The sequence below is a fragment of the Solanum lycopersicum genome, chromosome 11 (genome assembly GCF_036512215.1).
Source record: "Solanum lycopersicum chromosome 11, SLM_r2.1".
Classification (NCBI taxonomy): Eukaryota; Viridiplantae; Streptophyta; class Magnoliopsida; order Solanales; family Solanaceae; genus Solanum; species Solanum lycopersicum.
Window position 1 is genome coordinate 1,152,643 of NC_090810.1, and position 15,834 is coordinate 1,168,476.

Sequence of the window (15,834 nt, forward strand, 5' to 3'; positions counted from 1 at the left end):
TATACTCAAAAATCCTTTGTGATAAGATTAATTTAACACTATCATCAGAATTATTTTGATAAATTTCAGATTAAACCTAAGACATTATACAAAAAATGATATTTAACAACTTGTGTGTTATATACTTTTTTGCAAATAATATTTATAATTTGAAGTATTTTTCTTAATATGATTAACATAATCACCCAAAATTAAATCTGCTCTAAAAGAGTAATATTTTAAAATAAAAATTAAGTCACTAATATCATAGATTAGATCTCAACTAGTACAACTACTAAATCACACACTACAAAAACTAAACAAACATCCTAGTGTAACTACAAAATCAAACGCCACTTTAAATAATTACACAATCACACGTTACTTCAAATTTTCTAGATATTACACAAATTTTTTTTTTTTTTACGTCTCTCTCATGACCTAGAGATGTCAATAAAACGGACGAATTCCAACAAATTCCATCTTTTCTTATTGGATAAATTGAAAGTTCTTTTATTTTATTAAATTTGATAAACTTATAATTGATACCAAATAGTCATTGAAAGGCATGTATGTGGTATTTTCTGTTTCTTAGTCTTCCATGTATGTATCTATGCCATATACATTATATATATAACCAATTCGATATCAGATACATGTAACTTTGATATTAAAGAAATGTATATATATATAGATACATCAAATTAATACTTTTCATGTCTTAATTTAAATATGACTTTTCATTTTTTCGAGAATAAAACAATTTAAGTTTGGGTGAAAATTTTTACGAATCTTCTGTATATATCAAAACTATCAATTTTTTTTTTCCTTTAAAAAGCAAAATCCCCTTTTTAACGGCTTAATAGTGTAAGAACTAGAAACAAACACCCAACAACAATATAGTGCGCACATTAATTTCCGTGTGCTCAAACGGTGCATTTTAGACTTTAGCAATCACCTCCCGCCACGTCTCACACCTACCCTAGGGGGGTTTCAGGGTGGGTGGTTTTCGTGGGTGGGTGGGTGGGTATCGTCTCCTCCATTTTTTCTTCCATTTTTGGGTTTCTTCTTCTAATTAACACACTCTGCAACAAAATATATTTTTTTTTAAAAAAAGGAGTATTTTATTAGAAAAATAAAATAAAATGAAATTCGTAATTGAAAATTAACATTCCAATTTCAGTAATTATATTTATTTTTCCAATTCTGTCCCTCATTTTTGTTAATGGCTCCATCAAGCTCTGCTTCGCCAGTGGCGGGTTTATCGAGACCGGTAGCTCAACGGAAGGTTCATCCATCAGCTGACTACCGTCGTCGACCGCGGATGTCAGTATCGCCGCCGCCGAAGAAATTCAGGTCGATGGTGGAGATCATGAAAGTAGCGACGCGTGTCGAGTTACCGGAGGAATCAGAGGAATCGGAGGAAGAAGATGATTATGAAGAAGTTGTATGTGAACAATGTGGCTCTGGAGAAAGGCCAGATGAGTTGTTACTGTGTGATGAATGTAACAAAGGGTTTCATATGTTATGCCTTAGTCCTATTGTAGTTCGTGTTCCCATGAAACTATGGCATTGTCCTCATTGCTCTGCTGATCAACATCGCGTAATCAAAAGTATGGAAGAACATAAAGAAATGAATTTTAAAAAGATACTAATTTTGATTATGAGTTATATAAATAATGTGTTTGTATGTTGTTTAGGTTTTTCGCAAAAGAAGATAGTTGATTTCTTTCGGATTCAGAAAGAGAGTCAAATGGTGGTGAAATGTTCATCTGCTCAAGGTAAACGAAGCAATGTTATCTTTATATCGGGAAAGGTTATAATGTAAGCTCAATTGAGATCACAAGATCACAATCGAGTGTTTAGGTGTTTTAATATCTATATATACTAGAGCTAATTGATTGATGTCTGTACCTTTTGTAATGCTAACTTATGTTTAGAGCGGAAGACGTAGGATTAATATAGCGGATTAAGAATCTAAGCCCGCCAAGCTTAAACGTGAGAGAGCATACTCAAAGGGGGGAACGGACATGAATCTTTCCCTCTTAAAACTAGAGAGGAGAAGTGCAAGATCATACCTTTATATAGTAGCGAGCATTTCTTAATCTTTTCGGGTAAGTGCAAGTTCATCCCTTTATATAGTAGCGAGTGTTTCTTTATCTTTTCGGGTAAGTGCAAGATCATCCCTTTATATAGTAGCGAGTGTTTTTCGGGGAAGTGCAAGATAATCCCTTTATATAGTAGCGAGTGTTTCTTTATCTTTTCAGAGAAGTGCAAGATCATCCCTTTTATATAGAAGTGAGTGTTTCTTTATCTTTTTGGAGAAGTGCAAGATCATCCCTTTATATAGTAGCGAATGTTTCTTTATCTTCTTGGAGAAGTGCAAGATCGTCCCTTTATATAGAAGTGAGTGTTTCTTTATCTTTTCGGAGAAGTGCAAGATCATCCTTTTATATAGTAGCGAGTGTTTCTTTATCTTCTTGGAGAAGTGCAAGATCATCCCTTTATATAGTAGCGAGTGTTTCTTTATCTTTTCGGAGAAGTGCAACATCATCCCTTTATATAGTAGCTAGTGTTTCTTTATCTTTTTGTGTAAGTGCAAGATCATCCCTTTATATAGTAGCGAGTGTTTCTTTATCTTTTCGGAGAAGTGCAACATCATCCCTTTATATAGTAGCGAGTGTTTCTTTATCTTTTTGGGTAAGTGCAAGATCATCCCTTTATTTAGTCGCGAGCATTTCTTTATCTTTTTGGCGAAGTGCAAGATCATCCCTTTATATAGTAGTGAGTGTTTCTTTTTCTTTTCCAATTTATGCAAATTTATGTTTTGGTTGCTAAAGTACTTTTGCTATTTTCTCTTTTAATATGGATTGACGTTTTCCAATCATTATCTTTTGTTTCCATATTTAGTTTAAAGTTGGTGGATCAATGAGTTTAGTGTGCTTGATGTTTAGGTTCAACATTCATTATCTCAAAAATTGATGGAAGAATCAACATCCTGCAGTTAACTTATCATTGTGATCAAATGTGTTTTGCTAATAACTTTTCTTTCTGTCTTTGCAGTATAGCTTTTGTCAGATGCCATTTGATAATCAAAAGTTACTAGCAAAATAATTAATAATAGAGTAATCTCTGAATTATGTTAATGAACCATAAGTTTCTCTTAATTTATCCACTGAATTGGATAACTCATTAGTTAACAAATAACTCCATCTAACATACTTTCTTTTCTGCAGTCGTTTGGTAGGACATTAAGGTTGTTCAATTGTATCTTACTTAGTCATTACTTTCTTAATGAGGAAATTGGATTTTTGAACACAAAATGTTTCTTCATTCAGAAAAAGAATTCAAGCTAAGTAAGGTTTAATTAACAAAAGATCACTTCCTTAAATGTTCTAACGTCTAAAAAGCGACTGTTGCCATTGTGATAGAGTTATACTTGTGTACATAAGAAAGGAATTTAATAATAATCTGTCTCAATGACGATGTGCTTGATCAAATTTTTGCACCAACGCATTCTGGTTTTTCCAAATCCGGCAACTAGTTTGGATTGAGGCTTAAATAATATATGCTTTGATCAAACCACTCACCTATGAGGTAAGTATTAAGCTTGCTAGAAACATTTATGCAACTATCTATGCAGTGTAATAGCACTGGTTAGCTCAAAAATTGTCGGTAAAATATGAACTTTTGCTTGTCAATTCACTGATATGATTTTGTTGCTACATCGGTAGTTTTTTTTTTTTAAGAAAATACAGAAGGCAATTGCCTTTCTCGTCTCTCGCCTCTCCCCATTGGCAACGAGGCGATCACCTTTCACAACACTGGTTACTCCCTTGGTTTTCTTTTTCTATTTTCCTGATATTGTGTTATATGCTGCAATTTTTGATCATTCTGTTTTTAGGAATGTAAATTTATGACTTGTATTTAAGAGAATTTATATTTCATTATGAGTAGATTCGCTTTCTAATCTCAGAGATTTCCTTAGATATATTTTGCTACCAGACCCTTGTAATCCATTGCAAGCTAGTGAATTTTTCTCCTTAAAACTTTTAAAAGAAGGTATCGTTAGTTTCTGATTTTTCCATTTTTACCTGTCAACATTGTCAGTAGATATCAAAAAACGTCGGAAGCGTTCACTAGTTTTCCACAAGAGACGCAGAAGGCTATCACTATATATTCCAACAGAAGATCCTCACAGGAAGCTAGTTCAAATGGCATCTCTTGCTTCTGCACTGACAGCTCTCGATATGGAATTCAGCGATGAGCTAACTTACATGCCTGGCATGGCTCGTAAATCTGCTAACAGTGCCAACTTTGAAAGTGGTGGAATGCAGGTTTGCTATTGTTCTCACAGTCAGTCGGTCTATTCTATTGCTCTTTGAATGTTATAAGGTGTTAGCTCATACATCACCACGTAATTTTTTCCTTTTGTTTTAGGTTCTCTCAAAAGAAGACACTGAAACCCTGGAGCAGTGTAGAGCTATGTATAAAAGAGGGGAATGCCCTCCTCTGATGGTAGTTTTTGATTCTCGTGAAGGGTATGCCTAGTCACCTCAGATTGTTGTGAGTTTCTCGTCTGTTTGTTACATGAAATCTCATGCATCGTATTAATGCAGCTATACTGTAGAAGCTGATGGGCCTATAAAGGACTTGACAATATTAGCAGAATATACAGGCGATGTGGATTATATCAGGAATCGGCAGGAGGATGATTGTGATAGCATGATGACCCTTCTTTTAGCAAGAGATCCATCAAAAAGTCTTGTTATCTGCCCTGATAAGCGAGGAAACATTTCTCGGTTTATCAATGGCATAAATAACCATTCACCGTAAGCTAGTAACCTCAATCTTTCCTTCTTAAACTCGATTTTTCTCCATCTTTTTTCCTCCATAACTTTTGGCTTTCTAAAGTCTTTGCTTTTTATGATATGCTCCATCAACCCCCTACAATCAATTTCGGAATGTCTAAACTTTTCATATCAAGAGATCTTATAGAAATTGAAAACAACCAACTTACTGTACTTGAGGCTATTCCAATTTTTGCAGGGAGGGTAAGAAGAAGCAGAACCTGAAATGTGTGAGATACAGTGTAAAGGGCGCATGTCATGTTCTTCTGGTTACAATTCGTGATATCGCCAAGGGAGAGCGGCTGTACTATGATTACAATGGATACGAGCATGAATATCCAACACATCATTTTGTTTAAAATGTCGTATGTAGCTTTCCTAGTGAGCTTAGGATCAGCAGATCTTTCTTCTTCATAACTATACAACTAGTTCAGATCAAAACCTTTTTTCCCTTAGTGTCAAGGTGAATGCTGGCCATTTAGATGGAAGAAGATACAGCACAGCAGAAAATTTTTGGTCAAAGTCCGATGAGTTTCGGAGATTTAAGTTACTAGGTAACTTTGTCAATTTCATTTATACATTAACATATGTAGACCTTAAAGCCTATGTAATTGCTTTGAGAACAAAATTGCATCTGTTTTACAGAATTTTACAGGTGACTACTATAGCATGCTTCTGTCTTTTATTGTCCATTTTTGCCTATTTTTTGGTTATTAATGTAAAAGCATCTCTGTCTAGTTACCTTTTGAATGCTGCAACATAACTAGTAAAGTTGTTTCAATGTGAGTAGTAGGTCACAGGATCAAACCGTGGAAATAGGTTGTTGCAGAAATGCAACCATTGTGGTTCGGTCCTTCCCATGTCTACATCCTTACAAGTGTGCCTAGACCATAATCTTCCTAAAACTTGATCTTGCTGCAATCACCAATTTTCAGTTTCACCAAATAGTAGAATTCATTATCTATGTTTCACGGACTCTCCAAAAATACTGCTAGCTAGGTGTGTGCCTGATCCTTTTTGGGGGATCTGACACAGGCGTAAAGTATTTTTGGAGAGTCCCAGCAACATAGTTCATTACACAAATTCTTAGCTTCTATCACTGCTCTCAGCTTTGTCTTACATCTTTACACCTCATATGTACCTTTCTTTTCTTATCAATTTGAGACTTTGTTCGCGTACTCAACAATCTACCAAAGCTCATGCTTCTTCTTGTGTATATGTTTCCAAGCTATGAATAAATGTAGAAAACCAATCAGTTGATGGGACAAAAATAGTAAACCAACCCATGCTATCACAATCTAGTGGGCTTGTTTCTCAGCTCTTCACATGCCTTAACATGAGAGCTACTTTTGAAATGGATGGGCAAAGGTAGTAAACTATCATGTTCATGCCATCACTCCGGGGACGGAGCTAGTGTATAGATTATATATTCGGTTGAACCTGGTGACTTTGGTTCAAATCTTGTATTTGCATTAACAAATCCATTGAATAATGAAGTAAGTTGAGAACCATGAGTTTTCAGTTTCAAATCTCAGTAGAGACAAAAATGCTAGGTGATTTCTTTCCGTCTGTTTTAGTTTAGTCGACAGAGTTACCTGATATCTGTTGCTGGTCGAAAGTGATAGATACTAGTCTAGGTGCACGCAAAACTGGCGTGGACACCATTGTTATTAAAAGAAATCCATTGAATATGTATAAACTATTAATTTAGATCCTAGTCGTGTAAACTGACTAAATTCCTAAACTCATACGTTTCAAGTCCTCTCTTTGCCTCTACACCATCTGCATGCATGTCCAGTCGCACCACGGGCTTTGATATAATACCAATTTGTTGGGCTAAGTTTAATTGATTTGGTATTTTGTTTGCCCTCTTAATAATCTTACTTTTTATTTTTTTTACGACAGGTATAAGGTCGTAGATGATATATATTAGGATAGAAGGTTCATAGATAGTACATCGTTGTCTCAATTACCCTTTCCATATTAGGAGTCGTAGCATTATTGTTTTAGTTTCTTGGTCCACGATTTTGGTTGTTTCTAGCATTTTGATTATAGTATTATTTTATTGTAATTCATGTTTTATGTAGTATTTTGCCATGAGTTCTTGACCCCAGTTATTTCTTTTGTCGTGCTGCTTTGAACTGTTTTTCCTTGACTCGAGAGTCTGTTGAAAACTTCTCTACCAATGTATAACTTAAATAATTTGATTTGTTTCTTGTATTTAAAAAATTGATTTTATCGTCTTTAAGGTAGAAACCGATCCAAACAGAATTACAAACACCCCTAATTTTCATAAACAAACTCATTAAAGCATTTGAAAGGTCAACTTTCATATTCAACTACGTTTGATAGGAGAAATAATCAATAATAGTTTCAAGATAAAATGCTAGATTATCCTATTTTGCATTTAATAGGGTTATTAATTAATCTCCAGATGTTTCATCCCAAATATATGTAAAATAACTTTATTTATCTCATCCTTTGTAGCAAACAACGCGAGATGTATACTTCGAAAAAGTATTTTGATGTTGATAAGTAAATTTTCCATCCATGCCCAAAGGATGTAATGTATTTTGAAAGTTTAAAAGACAATTTATGTTTCATCAATCTAAAGATGAAGCCATGAATGAAAAAGTAAATACACGAAGTTAAAAGAGAGTTCAAAAACATATATAAATATGTAATTTTCCATCAGAAAAAGTTCGAATGAACCTCTTGATCCTACCTGGCTCTGATCCTATAACAGAAGAAAGAAAAATGTGATAACTACTTGTAGAAAGTCATCAATATAAGTAATAGCCATATCTTATTTCAAGAACCTATAAGCATTGTGTATGAAATACAACTTCCAAAATAATGACCTTACATGCCTTGTGTCTCTAAAGAATATACTTTCATATGCAAGTTTAAATTATGCAAACACAAAAAATGAACAACTTTGAGAAGTTTGCAAACAAAATACTAAGTTTTTCAATGATATTTCAGTAATATTTTACCACGAAAAAATATGAGCTATCTTCTTTAACTGCCCGTCACCAATGGAGGGGCGAGAAGCCTACCCCTTAATTGAGAAGCCTCAGTTCTCATGATGGCAAGGAGAATCTTTTGTAGAGGTAATGTCACAACAGGAGCTCAAGGGACTTGGGAAGCAACCCGGAGGACTGGCAGAATCCACACCTTTCACTATGCTCAAGGGACTTGGGAAGCGACCCGGAGGACTGCCAGAATCCACACCTTTCACGATGCTCAAGGGACTTGGGAAGCGACCTAGAGGACTGCCAGAATCCACGCCTTTCTCTATGCTCAAGGGACTTGGGAAACTCTGGTCCTGCTGAGAACTACCTGTATGTGCACCTTCGACTTCATTTGGGAGATCACTAGTAGCTGCATTCTGAATGCTGCTAGTTTGTGCAAGAATGTTACAAGTTGGTATTCTTGAGCGTGATGGCTTATGTTTAAACACGCCCCACAAATAGTACTTTCTACGAAGCCCTGTATAAGATGAAGGTTTGATAAGTGTTTGATTGAATACAATACAACTGATATCTCGGTTCAGTGGGAGAAAATAAAAGACTTGGGAAGCAGGAATTCATTACTTACTCCAATGTTTCTGTGGCAGAACACAAGATGAAAAAATCAAAAGCTCCACATCGTCAATTGTGGCGCTCATAGCAAGATCATTCTCAATAACATCTTCCAATAGAGCATCATAAGAATTTTCATCCCTGAAAGACAGTATTAATAGATAAGATTCGAGAACATCAGGATAATAATGTTCAATGACTGCATTATAATAAGATGACATTACTCTTCTAGCTCGGGAAAGAGATACACAGCAATACTGCAGTCTGTTGGTTGCAACCTCTGGAAACTCCTTGGCCATACATCATTCTTGGACACAAGTTTTACATCAAGATTCACAGGAAGCCTAGTTGCTGCTATACACGCCTTTTCACAGGCTTTGTTTGACAAATGAGCTAAGATATTAATACTGCTTTGACTCTCTGTATTGAAGATTAAACATCCCCTACAGTTAAAAATAAAGACAGTGAATAGAGAATTCTTTTTTCTATATTCAATAAAGAATCCTTCCACCAAGAAGTTGGGAAGAAAGGCAATAGCAGAGAGAATTGCTCGTAGCAATCGCTGAAAAAGCCTTTTTAGGCATCCCAAATCTAAATTGGAACAGGTAATTGCCTATCTAAAGCAATGGAAGTTAAAAGTATTTACCTCCAAATGGGATCAATAACTGGCTCCGCTGACAAACAATTCACAGATTCCACTTGAGGATCACCATACAAAGTGTCAAGTGGAAAATTTTGCTCACCAGGGAATGAAGAAGAAAAAGTTCCACCAATTGCCCCACCCTCTCCCTCAAAATCACCGTCATCATCACAAACTACAAACTTCCTGCTTGACTTTCTCATCTCTTGTTGTTTTCCAATTTCACCAAGTGACTGAGCACTCTTTGAATCTTGCACAGAAGAGTCACCTCTTACTTGAGCTCTTTCTATCATTCCACCTTCCTCGTTGTTCAATGTTGAACAATAAGCTTCCTGGCGTTTACCTACTAGTGGAGTGATCCCTGCTTTTACTATTTCAATATGCTGTTCAGAATAGCATACATCTGCACACTCTTCTCCAATGTCTTTGTGTTTCTTAGTATCAACGAATGAAGGCTTCTCCTTTTGCAAAACGTGAAAAGGACTATGGGCTGTAGGTGATTGAACTTCTCCGCTTGTGTCATGTCTAGCCTCATCTAACCTTAGAGCTTTTACTTTACAATGGTAAAGCTTTCTTCTCCATTCAGCTCGAACATCAAAAGCACGGTTTAATCGCTCACTTATCCGTTCACTCTTTCTGACCTGATCATCCTTAGCAACTTTGGGAGCGCAATCCCAACATATCCAATCGGCATAGTCATCATCAACAGTGATTTTCTCTTGGCAATAGCTGCAGAATAAGGAAAAGAAAAATGAAATACACCTGCCGAGTTAATAATCTTTTCAGAGCTTGTAAAGTGATATTGAAGTCAATATAGGCATTTTTAGATGCTCGTAGCAATAATAGAACAACAATATACAGACTAAAAATATCAACGATATTATAGCCAATAGAAGCACACGTACATGTGCATGCGATAACAAAATAGAAATATATAGACTAAAACATTCATCAGTACTTTTTCTAAACTCCATAAAGTGGAAAAGAAAAAATGTGATTTTCTACTAGGCAAGAATACGGCTTAATAATAAAAATGCCTAGGAAAAACTATATCCAAAATTAAACTATTACAATTGCTTATATCCACTTGAAATTCATTCTCAAAATAAAGAATATTGCATAAACTAATTAAGTAACTGATGAAACATACTGGTGTACAGCAGAATCACGACATTGTGAGCAGTATACAAGAAGCTTGACATCTCCTTTATCCCCACATGTTAGACAAACAATTTCCTGAGAAAGAAAAAGAAAACACAAGTGAGCACTAAATTGTGAAATTGTACAATGAGTTGAACAAGTACTGATAAAACTCTCTCTTTTAATAGCCAAATTGATGAATTCATCTTATAGTATTCAAACATTTATAAGTTATAATGTCTGAATCCTCACATTTCTATAGAATCTGACTGCAACAACATGACTCATTAGCTCTCCACCGTCAAATCTCTAGACAAGAATCCAATCCTTGTGACCTTAGATTGACAGTTCTATGAAGTTGATTTTTCTTTCTTAGATGTACTCGTAGAAGTTTGGAAGGATGAACTAACCCGGACATCACTCTAGAACTAAAAAATGAAAACCATCTAGCAACAACATATATAGATAAATCTGGATTCCAATTTTGAGTTACAATCTTCTCAAACTTGTAACTAAGATCGATAAAGGGACTTTCGAGTCAAGGAGGTTAGTTAAGCAATGATGAAGGTCACAAGGCTAATTAAAAACTTGCACAAAAGTAGTCGTACAAGCCTCGATTGTTGGATGTTGGGTTCCCCAAGGGTATGTGTTTGGACACTTGGGTGTATGTTTCAGGAGGAAAACATAGCAAGGAGCTTTTTAAATGTATCTTCGAAAGAGTAAGCCCTAAGTCCACAACATTACCTTCTAAAAACATTAAATAAGCAGTTTGAGGCGAAAGCACTTACTACCAGGGACGGATGTAGAAGAGAATCTATGGGTTCTCGAGAACTCAATAACTTTTACTTAAACCTACTCTATCTATATTAAGAAATTCACTATATATCTATAAGTGTTTGACTCTGAAACCAATTATTATTATACATTAACTCGAGCTTGATCTAGTAACCCATAAACTTTAAATCCTTAATCCGTCTTCGCTCCCCACCGTTTCTTAAACCCTACATCCCACTTTCATGTTAATACAAAAAGTTACAGATGAAGGGACAAAAAAAAACAAATGAGCAACACATCACTCTCAAAAATGGGTGTAAAAATGATTTTTTTTTGCTAATCGAACAGTCAAAACAAACAAATTTACCAAAAAAAAACAAAAAGGGTTCCTAAAAAACATCATAAAACTCTAAAACTCCAGAAGCAGAACACACATACTCAGAGTCTATCATCGCCATATCTCAAACAACTATAAACAAACAAACCAAAAAATCAAAAATTTTAAAAAGTAGAGAAATAGCAACACAGTTATACGCATTTGCATAAAACCCATAACAATCCATTGATGATTTCGCCTTCAAAACCCCTCTTCATTGAAAAAATTGAAAATGTAAACAAAAAAATGAGTTCTTTAACAAAAAAAAAAAAGAACTTTTGCACAAACGCGAAATAATCAACCCACTACGAAAATAAAGATAAAAAGTGAAATGCAAGAGTTAAATTTTACCGAAGCCACAGTAGAGACAGATATAGAAGAATCCATTAGCGTCCTTTTGCTTGCTTTGTGGCTCTTGCAACTATTTATAGGAAATGGAGAAGGACGTTGTACATGGACTAAGGGTAAAATAGGTATTTTAAAATTATATTACTAACTATAAAAAGATGTTATTAGACTGAATCAATCGTTACACAAAATGAGATTTTATGTTTACTAATCAATTTGACCATACAATAAAAATAAATGTTGTACTTAAATTAACGTTACACAAAATGAGATTTACCAAAGATTTTTTTTTTCATAAGCGGAAAGGTAAGAAGGACAATTATATAATCTAGTCAAACATACTTAGAGCTCGTATGAATTGACTTAAAAAGATTTCTTTTGAGTCAACAATAAAAAATTTAAGACTTTTGAGTCAAAATAAAAAGTCAAACTGACTTTTAAATCAAAATAAAAAGTCAATTGAAATGACTTTTAAGTCAAAAATAAAAAATCAAACTTAAAATGATTTTTGAGTCAAGTAAAAAGTAAAGGGAGATCTACTTTTGATTTTTATTTTATTATAAATCATTGCAATTTATTTTATTTTTAACCTGACTAAACACTTTCTAACTTATTTTAAGTTATTTTAAAATTATATTACTTACTATAAACGGTGTTATTACACTGAATCAATCGTTACACAAAATGAGATTTTACTTTGTTTGTTAATAATCAATTTGATGATGCAATAAAAATAAATATTGTACTTAAATTAACGGTACAGTACAATAAATAATGGTAAAAAGGACAATTACATAATCTAGTCAAACATACTTAGAGCTTGTATGGATTGACTTAAAAAAGTATTTTTTTGAGTCAACAATAAAAAGTCTGGAATGACTTTTGAGTCAAAAATAAAAAGTCAAACTAGCTTTTAAATCAAAATAAAAAGTCAATTGAAATAACTTTTAAATTAAAAATAAAAAGTCAAACTAAAATAACTTTTGAGTCAAGTAAAAAGTAAAGGGAGATCTACTTTTGATTTTTATTTTATTATAAGTCATTGTAACTTATTTTATTTTTAACCTGACTAAACACTTTCTAACTTATTTTAAGCTATTTTAAAATTATATTACTTACTATAAAACGATGTTATTACACTGAATCAAATCCTTACACAAAATGAGATTTTACGTTGTTAGTTAATAATCAATTTGATGATGCAATAAAAATAAATATTGTACTTAAATTAACGATATAATACAATAAATAACGGTAAAAAGGACAATTGCATAATCTAGTCAAACATATTTAGAGCTTGTATGGATTGACTTAAAAAGGTATTTTTTGAGTCAACAGTAAAAAGTCTGGAATGACTTTTGAGTCAAAAATATAAAGTCATACTAACTTCTAAATCAAAAATAAAAAGTCAACTGAAATGACTTTTAAGTCAAAAATAAAAAGTCAAACTAAAATGACTTTTGAGTCAAGTAAAAAGTAGAGGGAGATCTACTTTTAATTTTTATTTTATTATAAGTCATTGTAACTTATTTTATTTTTAACCTGACTAAACATTTTCTAACTTATTTTAAGCTATTTTTCTATTTGGCAAACACTTCTAAAAGTAAAAAATTGACTTAAAAGTAAATTTTGCCAATGTTTAAGTCAATTCAAACATCCTCTTAATTAGATCGACAATTATTGCTATTTCTAAAGAGGGTATATGTTGACACCTTTCGACTAGTTCATCAACTATTTATATTTTAAAATATATATATATATATATATATATATATATATATATATATATATATATATATATATATATAGTAATTTTAATTAAATATAAACACGATAAATTTTCATTGAAGGCCTAAGCTCAATATGCTCTTGTTTATAAGAAAACATGAAAATATGTGATATATTAATTCAACATTATGTTGTCTTAGGTCATTTCAATTATTTATAAATAGTTTACTTTGCAATATTTTATAAACGTCGATTCATTATTTATAAGGTTTTCATGTTTATATATAAACAAAAAAATTACAAATACAAATAAAATTCTAACTTCAAATTAAGCAATCTAATTTCAAATTAAGACTTGAAATCATGTCCATATGGACCCTAAATTTATGTAAAAGAAAGTTCACTAAATTTGTAAAAGCCTATAGAAGAGCCTCTTAATAAGAAGATGGAGGTATCCATTTATCCCCTTGAATAAAATTTTTAACTGAGTAAGACTCAACATGTTCAGTTGGAATTTGATTACTCCATGGCACTCTTCCTGTTACATTACCTCCATTACCACTACTTTTATATTCACCATAATAGAGCGTCGCGAGAGCAACTTCGCCGCTCCATGGCATCCAGCCCTCAGGGCGGATCAGAACTTCTAAATTACAATTCAAAAAAACTGTCCTTGAATACTCCTTCCAAGGCCTCCCGAGGTAATTTTTATGCACATTCGGATTACTACGATACAAAATCATGTACTCTTTCGTTCCGTTGATCGAACAATTTTGAAATACGAATCCTGTTGATTGTCCAGGGTCTAATCTACCATGAGCAGTTACTGCATTAGTTTCACCTTTTTCGGGGTTAACTACCCGGGGAGTGACTAGGATTTCACAGTCCTGAAAAATTGCAGCCGCGTTACCAAAAATAAAATCTACGTTCCCCTGAATTCGACATGATTTATAGTACTGTCGTAATGATTGTGTGTAGAGTGTGTCTTGATTCCCAAGAAATTCACAGTTTTCAATTACTGAATGGTCGCTATCAGACCGAAAAGCTACTGCTTGTCCTGCACCTATACCAGCTGCGTTTTGGATTGTTAAACCACTAGCCATGAATCCATCACCAGTTACTCCTGTTTTAGAAAAAAAATTAGATTAATCGATCAATCAGACGTTAAATATCACTTGTGAAACTTAGCTATCAACTACAAGTTGACTTCTTCAAGTAATTTTCTTCCCGTCTTCGTATTTTAATTTATGTGATCATTTTTTATTTAATAAACTATAATTCACTTACCAACTGTGGCAGATTCATAAGTGGACATTCCAGGTGTTTGGCCCACACTCAACGATCCTGAAATGACGGTTTTACCCATTCCGTCACCTAAAAACACCACATTTCTCTTCTCCAAGGGTATTCGAATTATCTCATCATATAACCCGGTTTTAATCCGTATAACAAACTTCTCGGATCCCAAATTATCCGGGGTTGCATTTACTGCCTCTTGAACCATCTTGTAATTACAACTACCATCTTTGCAAACCGTCACATTTGGGCTCAACCCCGAGGGCACCCCACCTCTAAACCTGGATCCGGATCCTGACACAACTTCCCAAAACCCGTTTCGCTCCGTTTTAGGTGGGGCCCACGAGCCGGTTTTATTCCCGTGGATATCATAATTCACCATCATCCATAACGCATTTGTAGTAAATCCAATTAAACCTTTTATCACCTCTAACGTTTTCGCCACCGGTAGGGTTCCGTTTACTCTCAGTAAATTCGATGAGCAGCCGATTTGGTAACCCAAACTGGCGCTCATCCATGCTCGAGCATCCTTGATTTCTCCACGTGGCAATGCAGCAGCCGTCAGATTGTACCTGTACACCGAATTACCCAGTCCTTGTAAACAATTTTTCGCGGCGCCGGTGAGGTTGACGTCTCCGGCGGCGGCGGAGTCGAGGAGATTCTTCACCATTGATTGAGCATTCGTGAGGTTGTGAGATGAAACGCTTAACGCGGAGAGGATGATTTGTAACGCCGTTAGATTTGACGGAATGTGTGAAGATTCCGTTAATGCGGATTCACATGTTGGCGGGTCCGGTGAAGCTTTACAAGCTAATTGAATTTCAATCGGAGACGGAGACGGAGGGAAGGAAATGGGAGTAGCTGAATTTTTCGTCGAACTAGAGAAGAAGAAAAGGAAAAGAGATAAAAATACTAGAGAAAAATATTGAGATATCATTCTGTTTGAAATGAAAAGATCTTTTTTCTTTTTTTTGTGAAATAATAAAATGGATTGGATTATTTATAGATAATTACAATGGTGTTGTGTATGGTTTACGTGAGTTATTGGCCGTTGGAGGGTTGGTTTTACACGAGGCAAATTACATTAAATTTGGATGACAAAAGATTATACATATGTCA

The 15,834-nt window shown here is 34.1% G+C and overlaps 3 protein-coding genes across 5 annotated transcripts; 1 reads left to right on the forward strand and 2 right to left on the reverse strand.

Moving 5' to 3' along the window:
* Positions 1–938: 938 nt before the first annotated feature.
* Positions 939–5,521, forward strand: LOC101244542 (probable Histone-lysine N-methyltransferase ATXR5). 2 transcript variants are annotated; one of them, XM_004249843.5, is made up of 6 exons: positions 939–1,592; positions 1,680–1,760; positions 4,090–4,316; positions 4,420–4,520; positions 4,599–4,811; positions 5,029–5,521. In XM_004249843.5, exons 1-6 carry the CDS (start codon positions 1,205–1,207, stop codon positions 5,186–5,188), a joined length of 1,170 nt encoding a protein of 389 aa, XP_004249891.1. In that variant the 5' UTR covers positions 939–1,204; the 3' UTR covers positions 5,189–5,521. The 2 variants fall into 2 exon arrangements, with proteins under 2 accessions (XP_004249891.1, XP_010312470.1); XM_010314168.4 differs by having other exon boundaries at positions 959–1,592; positions 4,093–4,316.
* A 2,097-nt stretch (positions 5,522–7,618) lies between these two features.
* LOC101263371 (PHD finger-containing protein 1-like) lies at positions 7,619–11,839 on the reverse strand. 2 transcript variants are annotated; one of them, XM_010314170.4, is made up of 6 exons: positions 10,446–11,453; positions 10,204–10,289; positions 9,060–9,782; positions 8,638–8,856; positions 8,430–8,554; positions 7,619–8,321 (listed from the first exon to the last, which is right to left on the reverse strand). In XM_010314170.4, exons 1-6 carry the CDS (start codon positions 10,479–10,481, stop codon positions 7,906–7,908), a joined length of 1,605 nt encoding a protein of 534 aa, XP_010312472.1. In that variant the 5' UTR covers positions 10,482–11,453; the 3' UTR covers positions 7,619–7,905. The 2 variants fall into 2 exon arrangements, with proteins under 2 accessions (XP_010312472.1, XP_010312473.1); XM_010314171.4 differs by lacking the exon at positions 10,446–11,453 and adding an exon at positions 11,695–11,839 and having other exon boundaries at positions 7,770–8,321.
* Positions 11,840–13,672: 1,833 nt separating this feature from the next.
* Positions 13,673–15,719, reverse strand: LOC101245115 (probable pectinesterase/pectinesterase inhibitor 51). The gene is made up of 2 exons (XM_004249844.5): positions 14,707–15,719; positions 13,673–14,542 (listed from the first exon to the last, which is right to left on the reverse strand). Exons 1-2 carry the CDS (start codon positions 15,650–15,652, stop codon positions 13,854–13,856), a joined length of 1,635 nt encoding a protein of 544 aa, XP_004249892.1. The 5' UTR covers positions 15,653–15,719; the 3' UTR covers positions 13,673–13,853.
* Between the last annotated feature and the right edge of the window lie 115 nt (positions 15,720–15,834).